The sequence below is a fragment of the Pteropus vampyrus genome, unplaced genomic scaffold (assembly GCF_000151845.1).
Source record: "Pteropus vampyrus isolate Shadow unplaced genomic scaffold, Pvam_2.0 Scaffold25, whole genome shotgun sequence".
NCBI lineage: Eukaryota > Metazoa > Chordata > Mammalia > Chiroptera > Pteropodidae > Pteropus > Pteropus vampyrus.
In genome coordinates this window covers 3,569,632-3,580,796 of record NW_011888806.1, presented here as the reverse complement: position 1 = coordinate 3,580,796, position 11,165 = coordinate 3,569,632, and the positions used below count along the sequence as shown (strand labels likewise).

Below are 11,165 nucleotides of genomic sequence, written 5' to 3'. Positions count from 1 at the left end.
AAAAAAACTTTGCACTTGCTTTGGAATAGGGATTTACAAACACATTCTGTTAATATTAGGAGGAACTGTTCTTTCTTACTAGTTATTTTTTCTTTGGCTTATAGCAGTGAAGAAATGTCTAAGATAATTTTTTTCTCTCATGAAACTATTAAATATTTATTTTGGAAAAGGGAAAGAATTTTACTCCTGTTAATTCCCTGAATGATATCTTAAAACATTCCAGAGAGAGAAACTCGTAGATTGCAGGAAAGGGAAAGGATGGATTTTGTTTTGTTAATTCGCTTGCTTTTTCGTAGATTTTTTTAAAAGCAGTTTCTTGATTCAAAATAATTAATTAGAATGTGCACATTTCTGAGTTAGATGAAAATGATCTTATTCCTTCTTTATATGTTTTTTCACTGAAGAGTTAGAAATGTGCTGTTGCTTCTGCATGAATCAAATAATTATGCTCTAGAGAGTAATTAAACATGTTTGAAAGATGGAATTATAGTTGAGACTCTGGATATTTTTAAATAAACATTTTGGTTAGCAATGTATTATTTATTTGGGGTATTTAAAATTTTTTCCTTTGGAATATGTCTAAATTGACACTTATGATGGCCTTTAGGCTTTTTCATAGCTTTCCTGCTCTATTTCCTAAATATTTTGAAACTCCTTTCATTTTTATTAAAAAAAAAAAATTCAGTGTGTGCATCTGTGTTATATGCATGTTGGGAACAGTTAGCATGCATGTTATGCTATATCAACTCATCGTTTTTATCTAAAAACATGTAAAGTTTGGGCTGCTAACATAATTGTGTTTGTCTTTTTAAAAACTAGCTGCTGTGTGTTCTTTTCAGTGAATCTATTTTGCATGTATTTGGTGTGTTTTTGTGTATGTTTATTTTTATTTTACATAGGGAGAACCTAAAGAAGTAGTTAAACCTGTACCCATTTCATCTCCTGCTGTGTCCAAAGTCACTTCCACAACCAACATGGCCTACAATAAGACACCACGGCCCTTTGGTTCTATGTCTTCACCAAAAGTCACATCCATCCCATCACCATCGTCCGCCTTCACCCCGGCCCACGCGACCACTTCATCACATGCTTCCCCTCCCGTGGCTGCTGTCACTCCTCCCCCATTCGCTGCATCTGGACTGCATGCTAATGCCAATCTTAGTGCTGACCAGCATTCACCTGCACTGAGCGCTGGTAAACCTGCAGTTAATGTCCCACGGCAGCCCACAGTCACCAGCGTGTGTTCCGAGACTGCTCAGGAGCTAGCAGAGGGACAGAGAAGAGGATCCCAGGGTGACAGTAAACAGCAAAATGGGTAGGTGGCCAAGGGTGCTTTCTGCTCTTATCAAACAAAACTATTCTTTCAGGCAATTTCCAGGAAACACTTAATCTAAATCCCCCCAAATCAACTGTTTTTTGAAGGAAGGGAGATGAAGTTTTATTTGCTTCATTAACCTGTAGCTTTATATTATTTTATATATACAGCACTTTCTGCAAGGCAATTAAAGGTTAATCAAAACCTAATTATGCATTTTGACATGTTGTGAACCATGTAACATACTCTGTAACTCTTTTTCTCCAAGTCCTGTCACAACATTGAGCAGCTGGCACTTATAATGCAAGGCAAATCTTGAATCTTTCTTCCTCAAATTTTCCATCCTTTTATTAGCCACAAAAAGTTTAAACAGTGGTTATAGTAGGGTCAGCTTCTTAAGATATGTATTATATCTTAAGAAGAGAGGAAATGAGTTTATAAGACCTTTTTTCCCCCTAGGAATTTGTCTTACAAAGATAGAAAACAAATTAATTTTGACTCATGTCTCTGTGATGCATTAGCGTAGGTCAGTAGCTAGCAACATTTTTTTCAGATAAGCTTAAGCTAGAATTTAGTCTTTAAAAAGCAAACAGTAATGATAGAACAGTAACATCAAGGGATGCTTATAAAACATCAGAAGGAAATTAAAGAGTATTTTCATTGTAAAGATTTTTCTAAAAATGAATGGATTTAAAGCAATGAAAACTAAATTTATAATGTTAGCAAAAGTTTTTGAAAATCTGTTTCTTATAATTTTCTCCTTTTAAATACATTTAAAAATATGGTTAAAGTCTGTTTTTAGCACTCTTCATTTACAGATGGTCATTTTATATCTTTTTAATTCAGTGACCATACTTTAAGCCAAAGTCATTTTTATAAACTCATTTTGATCAGATTTATTGTGACAAAATGTACTTTAAAAGGAAAACAAGAGAAATAATCTGCATGTGTGATGGTTTTTACCAGTGCCAGTTCCCAGGAAAATATAATTAAAATAATTGTGTGGATAGGTTCTGAGATAATCCCTTCCTAATGTTAATTCATGTAATGAAGGGACTGTGCTTTCAGTAGCACTGCTGCCATGGTAACTTTGGGGCTTTGAAAAAGAGAGTGGCAGGGTTCCAGGCTGCTGCTGAGAGAGAGCAGGAAGAGGTCTGGGAGAGCAGCTACTACTGGGCTCTGCATAGGGTTTTGTGGTTATGGCTGGCTTTTTAAAGTTTTGATACATATATTGGGGAAAATTAGTGTCTTTGAAGAATGTTATTCTTTCATGTGAGGAAGAGAAATAGTATGTAGTGTTGAGATGTGTTTGGTTTTATTTATATATATATATATATACACACACACACATATATGAATAATATATGTATATATATATATATAAATAATATGTCTGTTTTAAAGCAATATATTTAAGAGTAATCAAAGTAGATATTCTGAAAAGGCAGATGCTGTCTGATAAATACTTGCCCCATAGAAAACTAAAAACAGTTTACTATGTTCATTAAATTCCAGGTTCAATAGAAAAAAAGTCCATTGAAGGAGATGTTTGAGCTAAAATCTTCTTATCAACACTTGTAGAAATTTTATATGAAAGTGTTTTTAATGGAAAATTATAGAGGTAAAAACAAATTGAAGCTTGGAAAAGCACTACATTTAAAACATTTGAAAATATCGAGCTTAAATTTTGTATTTTATAAGTACAGCTGTGATGATTAAACTTGAAGTGATTTAAAGCTTATTATTTCAAACTGGAACTATAGGCAGTGGTATAGTTATACAGACTTTATCATAGCTTCTTAATCAATCGCCATGTGATTATTGAGCACATGCCTGGTGTCCAGCACTGTGCAAGATTCAGGAGAAGAGAGATTATTACATATTTTGTATCATTAACAAGCAAGTTACTGCTTTGCATTTGCAACCTGGGTGTATTTAAAAATAGCTTGATTTCATATGTCGTCCAGATGTTAGGACAATGATGACTTGATTACTCGAAAACAAAGTGTGATATCTGTGAAATTCTAAAACAAATTTGCAGTGCCCTTTCTCTTAACTATATTTAGATTAGAGAAATCAAAAATAAATCACACACTTTACTTGTCAGTGATGTGTCATTTTGAAGAGATGATGTTTTAATGATCAGTGCATTTCCTGCATCAAGTGCCAAACTTTCTGAAATCACTGTTAGTGTTTTTACTAATTGTGTAATTATTAAATTTCTCATATTTTTATAATGTTACAAAAGAATCGAAACAGAACTCTTTTTAAAGTTGAGAATTGTTACTTTCTATTAATTACATTTTATTTAAAAAATAATGTATGCTGGTAACCAAAAATTTAAGATTTTAGAAAGACGTAAGGTTAAATGCATGTTATCTTTTTCCTCAAAGCAAGGGGACTTAGTTTTTAAGTGATTTAAAGTAACTGTCTACTTTGCCAGTGTGATAGATATTTCACCCAAATATATATAGCATTAATAAACATACGACAGAAACAAGTGCTTATTAATTATGTATAATTACTGAGAGATTTACTCATTCTAATAGTATAACATCTATAATTATGTTGATATTTTCAGAATATTTCTTAATAATATTATCTAAGCATTCCTTTTCCTCATAAATAATAATGAATCAGGCACTATAAGAAATTTTTAATCTTTCCTTTACATATAAAAACTATTGGTATTGGCTCGCTGCTTTTTTATTACTCTCCTACTCACAGCAAAATGGGACTAAACTGGAAGAGAAGCTATTTTGCATCAGGTAGTTTAAGTGATCTACCTTTTCCCTTTCCATATGCCATTGCATTATAATGTGCCACTGCTTTCAAGAGGTAAGTCTTTCATGCATCCTCTGTTAATAAATTTCAGTTTCTTTGGACTGCATTTTTTTCTAACAGTTCCTATATGGTATTTTGAAGAACCTGGCCTTGGAAGATACAAAATATAATGGTATAGTAGTAATATTTTTAAATGCTTTTCTCTTTGCAGAAAACACAAGTGACAAAGTTAGTATCCACATTACTGGAGAGGAAATATGGTGATTTATGTATGAGTCAACAGCATGAATGCCCGAGTTTTGCAAAATTAAGTTAAATTTTGCAAAACAGCCATAATGTAGAATAACCACATTTAGTCTTTTAAATAAGTTTGGTTTGCATTGCTATGTGGTGGTGAATTGCTGTATGGTAATAAATATTGGTGTTTAACTTTGTTTATAAAATATGTGGGGTTTGCTGTGCAATGGTTTAAAAGAGGTAATCCTTGGGGGAATGTAATATGTATCAGTCTAGACTGCTAAAGATGAAGATAGAGAAAGCATAAACATATCTAATGATTGGCATATATGAAACTGAGTTGATTTCCAAATTCAGATAAAAATACAGTGTTTCTCAGGTAAAGTCTCTAAGAACCTTTTGGATTTTTCAAACAATATTGCTGGAAGATTAGACCTCTGTATGTACAGATGTGTGTCACTGGATGATAGAAAATCTGTATACCTTTGAAATTAGTTAAGAGATAATTATCAACTTATTAAATGTCACATGTAGTTGGCATAGACACTGGAAATCACTGTGGTAAACTTTAAAACCTCACTTTCGTATTTGTTGTTATTGACAGTAGCTTTAAAAGTAGATAAAAATCATATTAGATAAAAACTTAAAAATTTTGTTATTATTTTATGAAAATTTTATTATGATTCTGAACTTGTGCTGAAATTTCTTTATTATTACACTGTAGAGTAGAATTGGAAATACAGAATATATAAGACACTAACGAGAGTTATCTATTGAATTATTAGAGCACCTTTATTCCAGTGTGGCTGTGGTCTCACTAATTGAATAGTTTCATGTTATATTCACATAGAAATATTGCACAACCAGGTACTAGTGAAAAATCCCCAAACCCTGATTTATTGTTTGTCTCTTTGAAGTTAAATTCTTATACGACTTTGATTAGTTACTGGATTCCAATATAACAAACAATTTGACTTGTAAAGAGGGAAAAATGGGACGTGGAAAAATAAATTTAAGCCTAATTTAGGTTAAATATTTTTCCTAAATTAAAATTTAGATTAGTTTTTGGGTATTACTGTGCATTGTGCTAGGTGTTTCTAAATGCATTATGTCATTTAATTTTCATTAAAATTGAACACTGAGAAGTTATTTAATTTTCTTAAGTCATGCAATATGTAAGCGATAGATTGGAGCCTACATTTTTTTGAAGTCAAATTTTGGTGTGCCTTCCTTTGTATCACCTATTTGTGATCTGGGCTTATTTATGTTACTTGGAATTCGTTTTTAATATTATAGACTTGAAGATAATGTGAGTGAATTGAGGCTATCTGAATACATAAAGTGCATAAACTACAGTTGGACTTGATAGTACTTATTTTTATATTAAACAGTTGAAGGATCTATCCTAACAACAAACCTTTATATAGTTTTCAGAGTGCTTTTAAATAAATATGTTAGACATACGCCCTACAAGAAGTCTAAAAGACAAAGAAATTATAATTCATTTCACTGTTGAGGAAAAATAAGCTTCTTGCCCAGGACTCGACCAGGGTAAGAAGCCAGGTCATCTGACTGTCACCTTGGCACAAATGCCACTGTAGTATAGGATGGGCTGTTCCACTTGAGCACATTTTCTAAAATGCATGAAAATATTTGGCATATTCAAATGGGCATCTTTACATTGAAATCAATCTACGCCCCCCTTTGCTGCCCCACCCTACACCATAGAACAACCCTACCCCAACTTTATGTTGACATAAAATTTTTTCTCGAAACTTTATAATGTTTAAATATATATCTAAAATTCTGCTCAGGGAAGTTTATTTTGAAAAACTATTTCCCTACTACTTAAAACAGCAAAGCAGAGGAGGGAATGCTTTGTATTGTGGCTAAAGAGAAAATAAATATTGGTAAACTACTGAAATCAGCTTACTCTACCCCAGCCCAGTTCAGTGAAATTCAGATCTTTGTTGAGCTTATGAAACTGACTTGGACATTTGGAAGTAGAGCTACACTGCACCATCTTAGTGTTAAAACTGGTGGGCAGTTTTTCTCACTGTGTTAATAATGCATTATTAGTTACTCTGACTAAACTTTATTGCGGAGGATTGATTCAACAGTGTGTTGACAAACTAGAGTTTATACTTTAATCTTCTCTGTCTTTAGTGGAATATGAGTATACAGTTGACTCTTGAACAACATAGTTTGAACTGTACAGGTCCACTTACATGTGTAATTTTTTCAGTAAATATACAGTCGGTTCTCCATGTTCTTGAGTTTCACATCCATGGATTCACCAACTGTGGAACGAAAACAATATTTTCGGTCAGTGGTTGGGATTCCAGGGATGCAGAGTGATGACTGTGTGCATCGTTCTGTGCCATTTTGTATAAGGAACTTGAGCATCTGTGAAGTGTGGTGTCGAAGGAGTTCTGGAACAAACCCGCAGCCGACACCAAGGAACAGCACAGTTTTGGGGAGTCAGAAGTTATACCTGGATTTTCAACTGTGTGGGGTGGGGCGGGGGGTTGTCAGCTTCCTTAACCCCCGTGTTGTTCAAGGGTCAATTGTATTTTTTAAAAATGATTCTGTACTTAATAGACTATGTGGCTGAATTATGTTTTGAGGTTTTCCCTCTTCAGATGTTATTAACCTAGTTCCTTTATTATATCATATGAGACATGCCTTTCTGGATAATAATTAAGTCACTTACGATACAGAACTATGGAGTTCCTATAAATCAGTTCTAAACTTACTGGGATTTGCTTGTGAATGAGAGTGGTAGACAGGGGAGAGTATAAAAATTAAATGATAGCCTAGTATTTATGACCCTCTGCTTCCTATATTTTTCATTATAACCACTACATTTTAACAAAAATTTTCAAGTAGTGTATTATTCCTTTATAATATATGATTCAGAATGATTTATGTGAGATTACACTTGCTATTACTGTATACTACTTATATTATGTAAGAGCTGTTTTATTCTCTGATTTTAAAAGTGATTCTAGAACAATCTGTTTCTACACCTTACATCCAATTATTTTATTTTCTACCTTTTATTAGGAACATAATGGTAATTTGGATTCATGCTAAAATGAATGTTATAGAAACCTAAAAATATTTTTAAAATAGTAGATCTTTTTCTCTTGGTCTTAGTAACTTGAGACTTGAATTAGCATTAATATATAAAGTATTTTTTGGTGTTTTTGGAAACAAAAATGTAGATAAAACTGTTCAAATAATAACAATGTAACAGAATTTTGACTAACATTTATTCATTTTTGTCCGTACTTACGTGATTATTTTGAAGCATGATGTTTGTGTAACATCTTCATGTAAATTCATTGTTTTGAATTTCGTTATTTCATTTTTTTCTTTTCTTCTTTTTTTGGCCTCATCTTTGTCTATTTTACATTATCCTGGGAACATCAATGTCTTCTCTACTCTATCACATCTTTTTTGTGTGTATTATTCCTCCTTCAGTAACCCTGGCACTGTGTAAGTACCTAATCTGTGGTTCTTTTGTAATTTTCATCATCGTCTCTCTGTGACTTTCTGTGTTGCTTTCAACTTAACACCACCAGCAAATTTTGTTAGTTATCTTCTCCTTGCAGGAATTTTCAAATATGTTAAGGAGCCCAGGAAACATGTTTTTTTGTGCTAGAAAACTTCATATGGATTGGTGGGTATGTTTAGAATACACACACTTATCAGTGGAAAAACTTAATAAGCTAAACCTTAAGGACATAGATAAGTATTATAGACAGTGTATACTGAAGTTAGAGGTGTAGTTTGGGCCTTTCTTGTTTAGTATTTTTTGAAAATTTGAATAAACTTTATAATTTTGTATGTCTGTATTTTGAAATAAATTATTTGTTCTTGATAGTTAAGATTATATTCTTCCCAAATACTTTTAAAAAGATAAAATCATGGAGATTATTCTATTCTTTAATCATAGTCATCAGAGTCTAGAGTTTCAAATCCAGAAAACACAAAGTAAATGTTCAGAAACTTCATGTCACTTAACACAGGACCTTTGCTGTGGTTAATGTCACAGAGTCCAAGGTGTAATATACTTTTTGAAAGTGTGTTGTAGCTAAAAAATATTAAGTGGTGTCATTTTATTATTCTTAGTGTCTTAATTAGATACTACTGTTTTGTGTTTTTATAGACTGAACCTTTTATAGATGATAAAATAGTCTTATACTTGACATTCGCACTATTTGAGAGTAAACTACACTCAATAATTATAGAGAAATTTAAAACAATAAATTTAGTAGCAAAATAAAGTTTTCCAGGTAATTGCATAAGATAAAGTATTGTCTGTTTAGGAATTTATATCGGCCAAAGACAGTGTGTTTATGAAGTAATCTGTTCTTTTCTAATTTTTTTAAAAAAGTATCTATTTTAAAAAGGATTAGGTTTTGTTCAATATTAGTAAAAGATCTTAGCTATTTCATTTCTGGAATATTAAAATTTTACTATAAATTATAATAAGCATTATGAATTATGTATATACTATTGATTCTTTTCATTATTTATGCAGATGACCCAGTTTTAGAACATGCATGGCAAATAACTTTTCTAGTAATCATAAAAGAAAGCATTATGAAATCATTACTCTGCATTAGGTACTGTTGAAAACACTTTACATACATTGTCTACCTTATTCTTCAAAACAACTTAAAATAGGTGCAATCCCCATTTCTTAGGAAGAATCTAGACTTGGAGAAATCAAATGACTTGCATAAAACATACACTGAGTGGTAGATGTAGTGCCTGAGGCTGTTATCTGTCTGACACTAAAGCCATTGTTAATGTTAATTCTATCATGTCCTTTACTGGGCAAAAACTCTTCTAGTGTAGTGAGGCAGTTTTGATAGTGTGACTATTAAAATGGCAGCAGTCATGTGGGATTCTGATAGCACCGTGATTTTCTAGCAGTAAGTTATACCGAGCAGGTGTTGCCACCCACATCTGATGCTCTTGGGCACTTGCTCTACTTGGATCTTGTGCCAGTAGTCTGCTAGTCCAGACTCAGGTTCCTTTTCCTCTTCTGAAATTAAACTCATAGTCTCCAAAAGTTTTCATTTATCCTATTTGGGGGGAGAGGGAGGAGAGACAGAAGGAGTATTTATTATACTTACTAGATCTCAGGTTAAAGTGTTAAAATAATGTACTTGTGAATTCCCCAATATTTATGCTTTATTAAGAGAAAATGTTCTTAGCAAACTCAAAGCTCTTGAACTCTGTAGTTTACAAATCCCTTTCTCATATATTATTTCATGTAATCCTCAGAACAGTGTGACTTTGTGAAAGCCAGTACATTTTAGCAGCTTATCGATGTTTAACAGTGGTTGTGAATGTAGTCCATATCTGTGTTTTGTTAGGCATTAGATGAACAATTCAAGTATGTAACTTCAAATTGTTTTATTTTAACTTCTACAAACTTTTTAATTTCTCATTTCCCTTCTTTTCTTAATCTTTTCTTTTCCTTTTCATCATGTTGGAAATCTCTCTTCCGATGCCTTCTTCTGTCACTTAAAAGGAAAATCCCACCTAAACGGTAATCTTTTTGTTGAATACTTATACTAATATTTTATATTAGCATATACATCCCTTTTTTCTAATAAAAAAAAGTCTACTCTATTTTAGAAGAATGCTCTTTTTAAAAAAAATGAGACTGTATACTTCTGAAAGCAAAATACATAAAAACGCTGAGTATTAAATGTATACATCGTAAATACTTTGGCAGGGAACATTTGCCCTTAATATTATTAAAAATTGCTTAATTCTTTTTTTCCTTCCTAATCCTAGCCCACCGAGAAAACACATTGTGGACCGTAACACAGAGTTTTATCACATACCGACCCACAGCGATGCCAGCAAGAAGAGACTGATTGAGGATACAGAAGACTGGCGTCCGAGGACGGGCACAACGCAGTCTCGCTCTTTTCGAATCCTGGCCCAGATCACTGGGACTGAACATCGTAAGTGAATACCCAGGGATTCTAGTAGATGAATGTTCTTTACACGGAGAGTAGCATTTAGAGAGAGAGACAATTATTTGGAAACAATAATTTTCCTGAGACAGTTTGCCTTTAAATTATGCCATGCATAATACAGGTGTTGTAAATAAGAAACCAGCCCAGGAGAGTTACATTAAGAAGTACAGAAGCAGTAGTAGCAGTGCTAGTGCTGCTTGTAGTACACAACCAATGACAGGATGATAGGGAATTTTTTTTAGTGGCTCTATGCAGCTTGACTGTTTGGTATTGATTGGTACATGTAACTGCTTAAGTGATTTTAAAGTTTAAAAAAGCAAACTAATACTGGATCTGCTTATTATATTTCAGTGAAAGAATCTGAAACTGATAATACAAAGAAGGCAAAGTAAGTTGTCTTTTTTTTTTTTTTGTAAATTGAATGCTTTTCATGAATGGTCTCAATTTGTTTTTTACTTTTTCAAGTATAATGGTATGGCATTTCGTCTTTGCAACTAGATGCTAAGCATTTAACTTGGTGCCTTTTGTGGGATTTAAATGTACAACTTAACAGATTTTAAAATTAGTAGATATTGTCTGGATTTTATGTCTAAGGCTTATTTTCTTTAGTATTGACATAAGTGGGCAGAGGGGTATATTTGGGGGTGCTTTGCTAACACTATAGATCTCTGTGAATTAGTTCATGTGTCTTGCAGTCACTTTATTTTGGGCATAAAAATTGATGTTTCCAAAAAGGCTCTGTAGATTAATTTCTGCATTTCTAAAAATGTTCTATCCTTCATATCTTTTGCTATTAGACAAAACAGCTATGTGAAATTAAG

At 32.6% G+C, this 11,165-nt stretch overlaps 1 protein-coding gene across 7 annotated transcripts in view; it reads left to right on the top strand.

The window, feature by feature from the left end:
* PDLIM5 (PDZ and LIM domain 5) overlaps positions 1–11,165 on the top strand; it is a 192,875-nt gene that overhangs the window by 115,094 nt on the left and 66,616 nt on the right. For 5 of the 7 annotated variants that reach the window (XM_011356275.2, XM_011356276.2, XM_011356274.2 and 2 more), the window contains 2 exons: positions 10,157–10,329; positions 10,696–10,732. In XM_011356275.2, the coding sequence (XP_011354577.1) occupies positions 10,157–10,329; positions 10,696–10,732 (210 nt within the window). Of the gene's footprint in view, positions 1–865; positions 1,316–9,887; positions 9,906–10,156; positions 10,330–10,695; positions 10,733–11,165 lie in introns of those variants that run through there. The other 2 variants (XM_023528423.1, XM_011356277.2) reach the window with 2 other exon arrangements.